General features: G+C 44.8%; 1 protein-coding gene across 1 annotated transcript in view; it reads left to right on the top strand.

Annotated features, from left to right (window-relative positions):
* The window catches only part of LOC149441564 (H-2 class II histocompatibility antigen, E-S beta chain-like), a 146180-nt gene that overhangs the window by 118323 nt on the left and 10933 nt on the right, over nucleotides 1-16924 (top strand). The window contains exon 4 of the mRNA XM_089657160.1: nucleotides 14321-14602. Coding sequence (XP_089513286.1) covers nucleotides 14321-14602 — 282 coding nt within the window. The remainder of the gene's footprint in view (nucleotides 1-14320; nucleotides 14603-16924) is intronic.

The raw sequence follows: 16924 nt of genomic DNA on the forward strand, positions 1-16924 counted from the left end.
TGGCACATGTTCTGCAAAAAGTGTTTGTCAATGTGGTGAATCCAGGCGCTATATAGTACTTGTTGATGACAGAGTTCAGGAGGTTCTTTGACAGATGGGCTGCTCCGTGTGCCCACTGGACAGCCAGAAACATATTCCTGGGTAAACAAAGCCTCTTGTTGCACTCAAACAGACCGTTTTTGAGAACAGCTCCTCTCCGTCTCCAGCTTTCTTTTTCTTCTAAACTTGCTGCTTCTTGGAGTTCCTTGAGGTAGCATCTATCCACAGGTAAGGTCTGTAGGGTGAATATTAGTTCCCACTCTCCGGTCACCTCTCCTTCCATTTCTGGTGGTCCCATGGCCACTCGTTTTGCCACCAAATCTGCCAGATTATTGCCTGTGGCTTCTGGGGAGTTTAGTTTCCCGTGAGCTTTTACCTTCAGAATAGCCACTTGAGTGGGTAGAAGGAGTGCTTCCATCAATCGTCCAATTGCTGCTCCATGTCTTATGGACATACCTGCCGTAGTCATAAATCCTCTTGCCTTCCATATAGGTCCAAAGTCATGGGCCACCCCAAAGGCGTATCTGGAGTCTGAGTAGATATTGGCCCTTTTTACTTCCGCCATCTGGCATGCTGTTGTGAGTGCTTGAAGTGCAGTTCCCTGTGCAGATATTGCTGGCGATAGGGCTCTTGCCTGTAGGACTGTATCCGCAGTAGTGACCGCAAATCCTGTATGATATTTGCCTCCATCATCTGCATATCTGGAACCATCACCAAAGAGGGTGAAATCTTAGTCCTGTAGAGGTGTTTCACATTTTCATCACTTCAAGACAGTTATGGGGCTCAGTAGCTCCATTATCCTCTCCATTTTCTTCATTACCCCCCTCAGCAATTGGGAGGAGAGTGGCCGGGTTCAGGGTTTGGCAACGTAGGAGAGTGACGTTATCAGGAAGTTGGAGGGAACTCTGTAGTCTAAGATGCCTCGCTGTGGACAAATATTTAGGTTGGACTTGGTTTAAAATGGCAGCAATGTCTTGCGGCGCCAGAAGGACAAGTTCATTTCCCAGAACGATATCAGAGGTCTTATCCAGCAGAGCTTGAGCTGCGAAAACTGCACGCAGACACGAGGGTGCTCCTCTAGCCACTGCGTCTAAACAGCATGAGTAGTAGCCTACGGGTCGTAGGCGGTCGCCATGAGACTGGGCCAATACTCCCATGGCATGGCCTTGGCATTCAGACACGAACAGTTTGAAAGGTTTCTCGTAGTCTGGTAGGCCTAGGGCTGGGGCTGAAGAAAATAAATGTTTTAGAGCCGAGAAGTTGGAGACGGTCTCTGAGGAGAGATGGAAGGGCTCAGACTTGAGAGCATCGTAGAGTGGTTGCATAAACCAAGAAGCATCAGGAATCCATGACCTGCAGTAGGATATAAGGCCAAGAAAGGCATGGAGTGGCTTCTGGCCCAGAGGCAGTGGCAGGTTCTGGATGGCCTTAACTCTTTCCTCCATAAGATGCTTTGTTCCATGTGAGAGGCAGATGTCCAAGAACACGACTGTTGTAGAGCACCATTACAACTTCGGTTTGGAGGCCTTACAGCCTTGGTGTGCCAAGTAGCATAGTAAGCTCTCCGAGGCTTCTTCAGCCGTGGGCAGGTCATCAGCACAGAGGAGAAGGTCATCCACATATTGAAGAAGGACCACTGCTGGATGTTCCTTTTGCCAGGTGTCCAGTATGATGGTCATGGCTTTGGCAAACTTGCTCGGAGAATTTTGCACCCCTTGTGGCATAACTGCCCAGATGTATTGCTGCCCCTCATGGATAAAAGCGAAGAGGTATCTGAAGGAAGCATGCAAGGGAATGCTGAAGAATGCATTTGCCAGGTCCACCACGGTGAAGTACTTTGCTGTTGGAGAAACCCCTGTAAGTAAAGTGTGAGGATTTGGAACGATAGGTGTCTCCAAGACGGTGGCTTCATTCACTGCTCGGAGGTCCTGTACCATCCTGTACTTCTCTGGATTTCCCTTTGGGTGTCTTCTTTTTCACCGGGAACAAAGGTGTGTTGCATGGAGAGGTATAAGGTATGAGTTCACCATTTGCCACAAGGGACTTGACCTGCTTTGAAATGGCCTCAGATTGCGCTGGCTTCAGTCGGTACTGTGGTTTCCTAGGTAGGGGAGCTCCAGGCTTCAGCTCCACCATAATTGGGGGTACCTTTAAACGTCCAATATCTTTGGGTCCTGTGGACCATAGGCAACTTGGGATTCTGCTCAGCACATCCGGCGGGCGGTACGTAGAATGTACCATTGACTTGTAAGACCAGACACACTGGGTAGAGGCGGCTCACTCGAGGCGTTGGCCTTCCAGTTGTCTAGTTTGGTGTACCAAAATGGCTGCCTCCAGGAAGTGGGCTGGGCAGGAAGTGACAATGCAGGTGCAGGAAGATGGCTGCCATCAGGAAGTGCACTGGGCTGGGCAGGAAGTGACAATACAGGTGCAGCAAGATGGCCACTATCAGGAAGTGCGCTGAGCTGGGACGAAACTGGAAGGGCAGGGAAAAGGGCGGTGGGTGTTCCTTTTCAATATTTAACACATTAATGGTACACATAAACAGTTTTTTCTCCTGTTGCAATACCTGTTCTGTCCACTGCTCTTTGTGGATAACCTTGGCTACATTATACCAAGCTTCTTGCTGTCTTCAGCAAATTATTATCAACTAAGACATTTCTTTTCTTTTATTAATTTCCGCCATCGAAATGACTGGAGCCTAACCTCCTTATCTTTAATTCCACATACTTTTGCTAACTTAACTAATCTCTTCACATACTGTTTCCTTTTCTCTCTGTGCAACCAGGTCACATGCTAACATTCCTTTCTACTGGTCTTATCAGCGTCTCCCCCTTCTCTGTTCTTCCTAACAGAAATCCAAGATTCTTCATACACTGCTCTATTGACTTTCCTTAACCCCTAACAAACCCAACCTTCTGTTATGAATGACAAACATTAACTCACAGACACACATTTAGGACATGACATAGCAGTCTATCTCGGTGGGCTAGAGTACAGATCACTGAATAACCCTTCGTAACCCACACACGGCTACGGCACCCTGCTGTCACACTACTGTGACGCGTACACGACACCTCCTCTTGATGGGAAAACACAATATTACCACAACCAAGAGAAATTTTGTGTCAAACCCTCAGTAGGTCCACTCCTCGTCCACCTCAAGACTGACACATAAAAACATAAAACCAGGCAGCAGATAAGCACATGCAGGTAGGTTTAAATAAACTCCGGGCAAGCAATGTTACCTGCCTTTTGTGACCTTTAGCAGTCGCACTAGGCGCAGGAATAAGTCAACAAGGACAGGATAAGCACTGGCAAGATAGCAAAATATATCTTACCATGCTCTGAGAGTTGATCAGGCTCTGTGCCGTCTGCGCTGATTGACCCCTATTGCCCTCTCGGGTCGGCTGTCCATAGGTTCATGACCTGGAGTCCCAGATTTTGGCACCAGCTGAATTGGATAAGGACTAAAATGTTCATTGATTATCTGCTCCTGTCCAAATTAATCATTCTAGCTAACTTTGGAATGTGCGCACACTGGAAGAGACTCGCGCTGACACACAAGGTCAGTCTATGAACAATTCTAGTTTATTATAATGAGAAAGTGAGCTTATATATGCAAAATGATGCAAGAGTCACGTGTGAACAGCATAAGCATTATATTAGTCTTTGATTGGTCATTTCCACACGAAAACAATCTTCTTCAGAGTATAGGCGTGATCTTCTTCTAAGTCTTATCTATAGAAAGAAAAACATGTCTTTGTCTCACGTTGGCATGATGGGAGGGGGTCGGTGCATGTGAGCAGACACCGCCTGAGCAAGGATTTCTTAAAGTACCACAAAGCCCAGCAGGCAGAAAATATAAACACAACATATATATTCATACAAAACATTTAGAAATATAAAAAATATTAAAGTATAAAAGTAGATATGTATAAAATGTATAGAAAAATGTATATATTCAATAGGAAACGAAATAGGCATTTTACCATATCCATCACAATATCAACCAAAACTGACAAAATCAAAAGGTGTATCCAAAATTTTGGCCACCAGTGTATATACACACACACACACCACACACACCACACACACCACACACACACACAGAAACACTATATATACACACACTCACACACACCATTAATACACTATACACACTACACACACACAAACTATATACACTCAATATACGCACACACACAAACACTATACACACATGCACACACACTATATACGCACAAACACTATATACACACACTGTACACACACACTATATGCTCTCTCACTATACACACACTATATACCTCAGTCAGGCAAAGTTTAGACTTGCAGCAAGATTGACACATTCAGGGCCAGGACAAGGAGGGGGGGGGTGGCAGCTGCCTCAGGCACTGGTATCATGTTAAGTGGGGGGGTGCTATGCTAAATGGCTAATTCCTACCCCTACAATCTGACAGGAACAATGGCAGCAGCATCACTGCTCCTCTCAGCTTAGCAGGCGAAGAGACAAGCCCATGCTGGAGTGCTGGGAGGAGGAGCTGGTTGTGCTCTCTCCCCCCACCTACCACTGTAGTGCTCTTGCATCAGGACCCCATCTCCTCCCAGCAAACTCTGTAAAGTCCCAATATGACAGTTGGTGATGTCCCTGAACTGCCACCTCATACCTCTGTAGCTGCCTGCATCTCTTCCCACTGCCTGTCTGTGGTTAAAAGTCAGCTTACCCTTGTCTCCTCCTCAACTCCAACATGTCAAAATGAAGGGGAGCCTAGGAGAAAAGACAGCACACAGACAACTGCCACACTGCATCTGAGGTCTGGGTGTTAATGGAAGGGGAGAAGTGCACTGGGGACACGAAGGGGGGGGGGAGAGTAAGAAACACTTGTTCTGGGAATGAGAATGTACTTGGAGGGGTGGAATTTCTGATAGGAGGGGGAAATTTGGGGGGGAGGGGTGGAATTTCTGATAAGAAAAGGAGAGAAGCTCCTCTAAGTGCAATAAGTCTCTTTATTGTAGTCTAACTGTAGAAACACTCACATGTGTGGTGAAGTAATGAAAAGCATAAAAACCGTGGTTAACAATAGTTAACGATGGGGTGGTAACCCAGGTGAAGAGCCGTCATCTTACTGCGATGTGCGGAGGTCAGCTCTCGGCTGGAACAGCGTGGTGGCTGGAGGGGAACAGCGGTGAGGCCGGCCAGCGTGCACGTCCTCCCTCAGAACCGGATGGAACGCACGCTGGAACACAGCGGCGGCGTGGCCGTGATGATGTAAGATCCCAAGGGGCACTGCGACGTGTTTCGGAGCATGCGCTGGCCGTGGAAGGCAGAAGTGCGCTCCTTTTTCAAGCAGGGGGAGGTGGATGAATGAAAATAAATATATAGGGAGCGCGAGTCTAATTGATCAATTAACCCGTGAATGACCATTGTTGCAAGGTGAATAGTGGAAAGACATGGATGTTAAAAAAAATGTCAGAACGGAAAGGAAAAAAAAGAGAGGGGGGGGGGGGTTTAGGAAGACCAAATTGAAAAAGGTTACAATAAAAAAAGGAAAAAAAGGAAAAAATGGAAATTGAGAGATTGAACAGTTGAAAAATCGAAAAACTATATGAAAAAGAATACGGAATTGAAAAAAGATATAAAATCCAAAGATTAAAAAATAAATTAAAAATTAGTTAAAAAATTAAGAAATTTGACTGTGCTGTACTCTCCTGCTCTGACCCTTGGCTTGCCTGACCTCTCTCCTGGATGCCCCCTGTTGGATTTGATCTGCCGTTGCTGACCTGGCGTGTGACCCGACTATTCTCTGCCCGCTGCTTTGTACCGCACTGACCCCACGGCTCCCGACCATCGGGGCCCTGGTGAACAAGCGCTCCGGGACTTAGACTCCGCGCTGTGGGGAAACCTGACCAGTGGAGTGCTAGAGGTACCGCCAGGTGGTCCCTTACATCACCGCTGTTGCCCTCCAGCCACCACGCTGTTCCAGCCGAGAGCTGACCTCCCCACATCGCAGTAAGATGACGGCTCTTCACCCGGGTTACCACCCTACCGTTAACTATTGTTAACCACGGTTTTTATGCTTTTCATTACTTCACACATGTGAGTGTTTCTACAGTTAGACTACAATAAAGAGACTTATTGCACTTAGAGGTGCTTCTCTCTTTTTCTCATCCACAGAGCTTGCTACAGCTTACTTGGAAGGCTTGCCCTCAGTGCCACACGGAATCCTACGCTCTTCATACAGTAGCCATAATACCACCATTACCCCATACCATCATTTCCCAGGACTTTGTAGTGTTTGCGCTGTTACAACCCTTCTTTATTTTTTCTGAGTGGAATTTCTGATTGGAGGGGGAAATTTGGGGGGGAGGGGTGGAATTTCTGATTGGAGGGGGAAATTTGTGGGAGAGGGGTGGAATTTCTGATAGGAGTTGGGATTTGAGCTTTGAGGGGAAATTTGAGGTGTAGAGGTTTTGTGATGGGATGGGTGATTTTTGGAGGGGGAAGGGGGTCTGCTAGAAGGGGAGGGCAAGGATTTAAGCTGGAAGTGTGGATGGAGGTCAAAGATTTGTGCTGGGAGAAGAATTTTGTTTGGGAACAATTTTAGCTTGCAAAGGGAGTATGTGCATAGCGAGTTAGTGTGCAGATTAGTGCTTGTTTTTTTTTTGGGGGGGGGGGTTTGGGATGGGGTATTTCTGAGGACACATCATGCTTAGACATCTTGGTAGGGGGAGGGGGTGTTGTTTGACATCTTCGCCCTGTATGGCCTTGTCCTGGCATACCTATGAAAAGCAATCCGTGGTCAGATCATTTTTCAAAGGCATTTTGAAAGGGAACTAAACTCTAGCAATGAATTTTGATGGTTTTTAATAATTTTGTTGTTAGCATTAACTAAACACACAGCTCATCCGCATGTTTTACCACCTCCCCCTAACTGATAGTGTAAACCAGCCCCTATCCACACATACAGATTAAATACATTTTCTTTTTTACAATTGCATAGTTGAAGTGAATCTACATTTTTTTGTGTGAACATTTTAACATTTTCAGCTTCTTTAGTAAGGCTCCATTCACACTTGTGCAACTTCAAAATCGTACGATTTTCATTGCGACTTAATGTGACTTTGATGTGACTTTGGTTAAGTGTGACTTTGGCTTTGACCAAGTATGCTTGTTTCTGCTGTACAAAGTCGCACACAAGTAGCATGTACAACATTCAGGTGCGATTTTCATGTGACTTTGGGTTTACATTGAAGTCTATGGCCCTCAAGTCACATGAAAGTTGGACCAAAGTAGTGCAGGAAATACTTTGAAGTCTCTGCTACTTGAAGTTGCACAGATATGAATGGTACCCATTGGGAAAATGGGGTGCGACTTGTCATGAGACTTTGGACCCCAAAGGTATGGGTTAATGTAACAAGAGGGAGTGGTAGGGGATCACATAAAAGGAAGGCCAGCCCTGGGTTTGTGCACCCAAACAGATTTGCCAAGTTGGGTGAAGATGTGGGGGTGGCAAGCTAAGGGGTGGCAGCCCTGGATGTCACTGCTATCCCTAACAGCCGGGAGGGCAGACCATCTGGGAGGGGAGGGGAGGGTAGTGCAGGAAGGCCTAGACAGCTGGTGGTAGTAGGGGATTCTATGATCAGAAGGACTGATAGAATAATTTGTTGCCAGAATCCCCTCAACCGAATGGTTTGCTGTCTCCCTGGTGCCAGGGTTCGGCATGTGGTGGAACGGGTGGATATATTACTGGGAGTGGCTGGGTATGACCCAGTTGTCTTGGTCCGTGTTGGAACCAATGACAGAATACATGGAAGGTGGAGGCTCCTTAAGAATCAATATAAAGGACTAGGCTGCAAGTTGAAGGGAAGGACCTCCAAGTTGATATTCTCTGAAATATTACCAGTGCCATGCGCAAAATTTCAAGGGGTATGAATACTTTTTCAAGACACTGTAATGTAATACCCTATATCACTACTGACCAGAGAAGTGAGACTTCCTATACAGCTCTATTTCCTTATCTTTAGTTATCAGACAATGCCAGAACCATGTTCCAGTAATTCTCTCATCTTTGTTGTTATATGTATATAAGGCATCATTGTGCTGGTTACGTAACCAGCAAGTGAAAAAATAGTTATATGTCTTATAACAGTTGTATAGATTGTATTCTGATGAACAAACAAAAGCAAATAAACAGGCGAATCAGTAAACTAAACTCATAAATATGAAGACATAATTTTCGGAGTCTTAAAGTGCTTATAAACCTCGAACATGAAATAAGAACAAAGCATATCTCTCTATACACTGTGTTCCAAATTATTATGCAAATTCTAGTTAAGTGTCACAAAGATTAAATATTTTGTTTTTCAGTTTAACTCATGGATGTCATTGTGTGTCAGGGCTCTTTTGATCACTGAAAACAATCTCAGACACCTGTGATAATTAGATTGGCTGGTGAGCCCAATTTAAGGAAAAACTACTAAAGGAGGGTGTTCCACATTATTAAGCAGAGCACCATTTTCAAGTAATATGGGGAAGAAAAAGGATCTCTCTACTGCCGAAAAGAGTGAAATAGTTCAATGCCTTGGACGAGGTATGAAAACATATGAAAGATATTTCACGAAAACTTAAGCATGATCATCGCACTATTAAGAGATTTGTGGTTGATTCAGAGCACATACGGGTTGGTGCAGTTAAAGGCACATGCATCGGATCAAGAGCAGCTGCTAAAATACCATTACATAGCAACAAACAGATATTTGAAGCTGCTGGTGCCTCTGAAGTCCCACGGACATCAAGGTGTAGAGTCCCCCAGAGTCTTGCAACTGTGCATAAACCTTCTATTCGGCCACCACTAACCAATGCGCACAAGCAGAAACGGCTGCATTGGGCAGAAAAATACATGAAGACTAATTTTCAAACAGTCCTGTTCACTGATGAGTGCCGTGCAACCCTGGATGGTTCAGATGGATGGAGTAGTGGATGGCTGGTGGACGGCCACCCTTTTCCAACAAGGCTGCGACATCAGCAAGGCGGTGGTCGATGTCACGGATCCACGGTCGCCGCCACCAACATGCAACAATCGCACGACCCCGACTAACAATAATGCGTCACGCCCACGGCGTCAGACCCCAGACCTTCTCACCAAACTCGTGACCAAAGGACAGGCCGATCTAAAACCGCGGTGTGACGTGCGTAACAAGGCCACACTCAGCGGCACCCAGCACAGCGATTGCCCAGCTAATGGACTACAATCGGTGCCTGCAGCCTGAATGCGCTTGTTACTGGGTCGGGTTAATTACGCAACTAACCCTCTACTGCCACCACCACTTTTAACGGAGACTGAGAAACTCCCGTTATCAAATATACACTATAATGATTGAAATATTGATCTATATAGCACGACCCGTGGACCTGCTATACAGAGATATAACAAACAGTAGCGTCTCTTCAAAGGCAGGGATTCGTGAATTGCAAGTAAGCGCTTAAAAACAGTTTAACACTTTCAGAAAGAAAAATGTATTACTAAAAGAGTCAAACAGGTGCAATAAAATATTTACAAAGAGATGTCACAAAAATATATATATATGTATATAAAGACACAGCAAAGAGATAATTAGAAAGAAGATTACAGGGTTAAGTTACTTGCCCATATGCCTGGGTTTGCAGATCCAAGTTGCAGAACAGGAGGATTCTTTATCTCCTCCTTCGATGTTAGCTGGGAGATCTGTGTAAAGCTTAAACTTCCAGGCTTGCAGCCTGTCCTTTTTAAAATCCCTCTGCCAGGGGGAGGAAAGGGGGGGCCTTGAGTCTGCCCAATACAATATGTTGGGCAGAATGTCAGTGGACTCTCAGTTAAAACTAACAGCTTCATAATCCATGACATGAAACATACAGTTGACCTGAGGAATGTTCAATTCTCTTTTAAGTCCGGGAGAGAAGCTATTATCTGTTTTATGATGGGTGAACCTACACAGTTTTGGGGTCAGTGCTTCCCAATTCTCTGAGAAATGCTGGCCTTATCAGAATGTACAGTGGGGATCGAAAGTTTGGGCACTCCAGCTAAAAATTTGTATTAATGTGCATAAAGAAGCCAAGGAAAGATGGAAAAATCTCCAAAAGGCATCAAATTACAGATTAGACATTCTTATAATATGTCAACAAAAGTTAGATTTTATTTCCATCATTTACACTTTCAAAATAACAGAAAACAAAAAAATGGCGTCTGCAAAAGTTTGGGCACCCTGCAGAATTTATAGCATGCACTGCCCCCTTTGCAAAGCTGAGACCTGCCAGTGTCATGGATTGTTCTCAATCATCGTCTGGGAAGACCAGGTGATGTCAATTTTAAAGGTTTTAAATGCCCAGACTCATCTGACCTTGCCCCAACAATCAGCACCATGGGTTCTTCTAAGCAGTTGTCTAGAAAACTGAAACTGAAAATAGTTGACGCTCACAAAGCTGGAGAAGGCTATAAGAAGATAGCAAAGCGTTTTCAGATGTCAATATCCTCTGTTCGGAATGTAATTAAGAAATGGCAGTCATCAGGAACAGTGGAAGTTAAAGCAAGATCTGGAAGACCAAGAAAAATATCAGACAGAACAGCTCGCAGGATTGTGAGAAAAACAATTCAAAACCCACGTTTGACTGCACGATCCCTCCAGAAAGATCTGGCAGACACTGGAGTTGTGGTACACTATTCTACTATAAAGAGATACTTGTACAAATATGGTCTTCATGGAAGATTCATCAGAAGAAAACCTCTTCTACGTCCTCACCACAAAAATCATCGTTTGAACTTTGCAAATGAACATAAAGACAAGCCTGATGCATTTTGGAAACAAGTTCTGTGGCCTGATGAGGTTAAAATTGAACTTTTTGGCCGGAATGAGCAAAGGTACGTTTGGAGAAGAAGGGGCACAGAATTTAATGAAAAGAACCTCTGTCCAACTGTTAAGCATGGGGTTGGATCAATCATGCTTTGGGGTTGTGTTGCAGCCAGTGGCACAGGGAACATCTCACGAGTAGAAGGAAAAATGGATTCAATAAAATTTCAGCAAATTTTGGATGGTAACATGATGCCATCTGTGAAAAAGCTGAAGTTAAAGAGAGGATGGCTTCTACAAATGGATAATGATCCTAAACACACCTCGAAATCCACGGGGGATTACATCAAGAGGCGTAAACAGAAGGTTTTGCCACGGCCTTCACAATCTCCTGACCTCAAAATAATTGAAAATCTATGGATAGACCTTAAAAGAGCAGTGCGTGACAGACAGCCCAGAAATCTCAAAGAACTGGAAGACTTTTGTAAGGAAGAATGGGCAAAGATACCTCAAACAAGAATTGAAAGACTCTTGGCTGGCTACAAAAAGCGTTTACAAGCTGTGATACTTGCCAAAGGGGGCAGTACAAGATATTAACTCTGCAGGGGGCCCAAACTTTTGCAGACGCCATTTTTTTGTTTTCTGTTATTTTGAAAGTGTAAATGATGGAAATAAAATCTAACTTTTGTTGACATATTATAAGAATGTCTAATCTGTAATTTGATGCCTTTTGGAGATTTTTCCATCTTTCCTTGGCTTCTTTATGCATATTAATACAAATTTTTTGCTGGGGTGCCCAAACTTTCGATCCCCACTGTAGGTGAGAGGTTACATGTTTCCCCAGACAACTGGCACCAAACCAGGGATGTCTTAACCTGGTTGACCCACACCATCTGTCAGGAGATAACGTTTGCCTCTCAGGACTGCAGGGGGGTAGGAAATGAGGCTGAGGAATGAGAAATATCTCGAATAAAAAGAGAAAAAATGGAAAAGGAGAACTCCGCTCCAACTCTGATGAGCTAGTTTGCTACAGTGGAGTCATGTTTTGGGCCGGAATCATGGGAACAGAGCTGGTCCGCCCCTTTAGGGTCCCCGAAGATGTAAAGATGACCTCTGCAAAGTATGTGGAGTTTATGACTGACCATTTTCTTCCCTGGTACAGAAGGAAGAATTATGCTTTCCATAATAAAATCATCTTCATGCATAACAATGCACCATCTCATGCTGCAAAGAATACCTCTGCATCAATGGCTGCTATGGGGATAAAAGGAGAGAAAGTCATGGTGTGTCCTCCATCCTCCCCTGACCTCAATCCTATTGAGAACCTTTGGAGCATCCTCAAACAAAAGATCTATGAGGGTGGGAGGCAGTTTACATCCAACCAGCAGCTCTGGGAGGCTATTCTGACATCTTGCAAACAAATTTAAGCAGAAACTGTCCAAAAACTCACAAGTTCAATGGATGCAAGACTTGTGAAGCTGCTATCAAATAAGGGTCCTATGTTAAAATGTAACATGACCTGTTAAACTTTTAACATTTTAACTTTTTAAACATTTTGATTGAAATAGCTTTTGATCTCAGTAAATATGCTGCAAACACAACAATTGACAATTTTCAGTTCTTTTCAACCTATAAAGTGTTATAAACTTACTGAAACTTACTGTGCGTAATAATTTGGTACAGTGCATTGTAAGTTTTTTTTATGTTTTAAAAAAATACTGTTATCATTAGGAGGTTTGTTCAATAAAATGTGAATTGTACTCTTAATAGTTGATAACATGAGAATTATGCTGACTGTTATTTACATCAATTATTTAGGTAAATGAGAAAAATATAATTTGCATAATAATTTGGAACAGGGTGTAGTGTGTACTTGTCTCAATCTAGAGCATTAAATGTCATTTCTGTCTGCTGCTGCCTTGTTCCTCTTCTATCAGCATGAATTGTTTATGACAGCTTTTCCTGACACCAAGAGATAAAAAGGTGACAAGGGAGGAACCTCCAGCACACAGCCTGTGATTGACAGCCTCAGCTGTGTGCTGTGTGAATGGGTGTGTCTCTTCCCTCCAATCAGCTATCAGAGCTCTCCTCACTGAGCTCTGCAGTGTGTAACGTCACTTCCCTGCCCCCTGCGTTATGAAAGCTCAGACAAGCTGTATAAACTCAGCACTTTTAAATATTGTAGAGAAGAGAGGACTACAGATAAACAGGTACAACTTATGTAGGAGGATTTGTTTAATCTTTGTATCATCGGAGGCCACTCACTTCACTGGGTATATGTAAGGGTCCACAACCACTTTAAAGTAATTATAACTGCCCTTCAAAACCTAAACATTAATAAATTCAAAGATGTTGTCATATTTAAATTTTAAGACCTTGTGCACACTGCACGTTTTTTTTTGCTCCAGGGGAGGAAAAAGCAGCATAAAAAACATGCCTAAATCCACATTTTGCAAACATGTTTAGATGCATCAAGCTTTTGGGCATTCATTCATTCCACTGGCCAGAATATTATATAATATATATTTAATAATACACACTACTGCAATGCGGTTTTGACATGACTCGTAGTGCGACTTTGGTTCCGTTTTGGATGTGGTTTGCATATTCCGTGGGGCCAAATTGCACTGTAAATCGTACCAAAGTAGCGCAGGACCCCTTCCCAAACTACATTGCATCTGTGTTGAATTGATGTGAATGGGCACCATTGGAAGCAATGTTATTTCCATTGTCATATGACTCGGTTCGACCCAAGTCGCATCTGAAATCTCATTTGTGCGAACCAGAGCTAAAGTGAACCTTCACTCAAAGGTGAAATTTCTGCTCGTTCACCATTCCCCCTCCTCCTCTAATATATTCACTTTTCCTGTCGCACTTTTGCAATTCTTGCCAAGTTGAGAATCACATCAGCTTGGCCCGCAAAGTCACCCCCTGCCTACATACACCCTCCTGGGACACATGGAGGAGGCTGCTGGACCAGGCTGACAGCCCAACACAATCTCACGTATGCACAGTGAATCGAGTGAGGACTCCAAGTGTTTAGGTAACGGGGAGGCAATACAAATATTGGGACATTTTTTACAGAAATGCAAGGAATACATTAAGGTAAAAAATTTTTATTACCTTGAGAAGGAGGTAGGTAGAAGGAGGTAGAAGCAACCAAGTTGTGTTACAGCCAACCAAATCACTTCTGCTAAAAGTGGATACTCTTCTATGTTTATGATCTTCTATGTCTATCAGAAATGATCTGAGTGACTACAAAGCCATTGGATATCAGTGGCCCCTGGACACACATCAAGCTCTAGGCACTCGCCAAGGTAGCCTGTTGGGTAATGCTTCCTGATTAAAGCCCCTTGCTAGCACCTAACATTTTGCCATAGGCTCCTAGATTTTGGAAAACGTTGACCTCAGGTCAATGATAATAGAATTCTAACTATGTTTTTCTATGTTTCAGTTAAACCAACTATCAAGATATCTCTACTACATGAAGACCCCAATTCAGAGCACCACATGCTGGCGTGTAATGTGAATGGTTTCTACCCATCTGAGATAGAAGTAAAATGGTACCGGAATGATGTGGAGGAAACCGCTCAGGTTCAGTCTACAGACATCTTCCAAAACGGAGATTGGACCTTCCAGGTCCTGGTGATGCTAGAGACAAAGATAAAAAAAGGCGATACCTTCACCTGTGAGGTCTTTCACAGCAGCCTGGAGACACCAACCAGAATTGATTGGCGTAAGTCTTATTTCCATTCTGAGAAAAGGAGATTCTGTGTTTGCTTATTTCCTCCCTTGTCATCCTTGTCCCCTTAAAGCAGATCTATAGGCAAAACTTTTTTGTTTCATTTTGGATAGAAAAAGATAGAGTTAAAACCCGTCAGATTTTTGTCGCCATGTGTGTCCCATTGGGGAGATTTCCCTTCACTTCCTGTCCCATAGCCAAACAGAAAGTGAGAGGAAATCTCTGCAAATTAAGGGAATTCTTTGGGGACCCCCAGTTCACCAGAAACTAATGTCCCCATTGGAAGATTTCCCCTCTATTATTTTTCTGGGGACAACCCAAAATGTGGGATCTTCTGTTACTTTCACTTTCAATGATAATGGTAAACAGGACAGGGGGAATCTCCCTGTCGGGGGGCACAGACAGCAATAAAAACCTGACTGGTGTTCTAATCCTTCTGCACTCTATCCAAAACTTCTTTAAAAAAAGTTTTGCCTTTAGTTACACTAATTGTTAACCCTTTTGCTGCCAGGGTCGGTTTTTTCATTTTTTTGCTCATGTGTTTAAATGCACTTTTTAGGCAGACTCCCTCGCTGATGCTCAAAGCTTTGCCTGGTCCTCCGGGTTCGGGCTTTATCTTGAATAATCGCACAAGGATGACATCACACTTGCTCATAAGCAGGAGTTCATTAATCCCGGCACCTGCCAATATTTTACACTGAGCTGCACATGAATCCTAGTGATGTGACATCTGTGGGCTCCCTTGCTGACAATCAAATCTTTGTTTTTTTACCAGGTTTAAACTTTTCCGCCAACATGATTGGCCATGCTGGGATGACATAACATTCATGCATCAGTGTGTGTCTATTCATCCCAACATATGCCCACCATCATCCTTGGTGACTTCAATATCCCTCTCAATGTCAACAACCCGGCTACATCCCAACTCCTCCACTTAACCTCTTCTTTTGCACTCTCACAGTGCACACAGTCCTCCACCCACACCGACGGGAACACCCTGGACCTCGTTTTCTCCCATCTCTGCACCCGCTACAACCTCACTAGCACTCCTTTCCCTCTCTCTGACCACAACCTCATTACGTTCTCCATCTCCCTGTCCTTTAACACCTCCCCCCCAAACGTCAAACCATCACCAGCCGTAACCTCCGCAACCTGAACCCGGCCCCTCTCCACTCTGCATCTGACCGTCTCTACAACAATATCCTTCCACTGTCATACCCTGACCTGGCCACTACTACGTACAACGACTCGCTGTCAGCTGCCTTAGACTGCGACCCGACCACTTCAACCCTGGCAGAATGACCACACTAAAAATCTTAAACGACGCAGTCGCGCGCTGGAGCAACTATGGCGCAAAACCAGATGCCCACGAGCGTTCTCCCTCTACAAATCCGCCTTCCTCACCTACACCTCCTCCCTCCACACCGCCAAACAAGCCTATTTCGTAACCCTCATCAGCACCTCTCCTCCAGTCCTCGCCGGCTCTTCTCCACTTTCAACTCCCTACTCTCCCCCCCCCCCCCCACCCCCACCCAGAACCGCACTCACCACACATGAGTTTGCCAATCACTTCCAAAATATGATCGACGCAATCCGTAAGGACATCACCAATGCACAACCTACCTCCCCACCTAGCCTGCCTCCCACCATAACCCCACCAACTCTCCCCTCCTCTGACCTTGCAACTGCCCTGCCCCCCACCACATCTAACATCCTGCACACTATTACCTCCCCAACACTCTGCTCCTTCAGCCTTGCCACCACTGAGGAGGTCACCACGGTCTTCTCAGAAGCCCGCCTCACCACTTGCCCCCTTGACTCTGTCCCCACACAACTCCTCCGGGCACCCTCCTCCTCCATCCTACGCTCCCTCACCCACATCTTCAATCTCTCCCTCTCTACTGGGGAATTCCCCTCCCCCCTAAAGCACGTGCACATCACCCCATACTCAAAAAACTCTCCCTGGACCCCACCGACCTGAACAACCTTAGACCCATCTCCCTGCTGCCATTTACTTCCAAGCTTCTTGAGCGCTTGGTCTACAATCGCCTAAGCGCCCACCTCACTGACAACAACCTCCTTGATCCACTACAGTCTGGCTTCCGTCCCCCACACTCCACCGAAACCGCCCTACTCAAAATCACTAATGACCTGCTAACGGCCAAAGCTAATGGCCACTACTCAGTCCTCCTACTCCTCGACCTTTCCGCGGCCTTCGACACAGTTGACCACCCCCTCCTCCTTAATAAACTACACTCCCTCGGCATCAGAGACCCTGCTCTCTCCTGGCTCTCCTCCTACCTATCCCAACACTCC

This window comes from Staurois parvus, unplaced genomic scaffold, assembly GCF_062004578.1.
Source record: "Staurois parvus isolate SC_StPar_1 unplaced genomic scaffold, SC_StPar_1.0 ptg000973l, whole genome shotgun sequence".
NCBI classification, from domain to species: Eukaryota; Metazoa; Chordata; class Amphibia; order Anura; family Ranidae; genus Staurois; species Staurois parvus.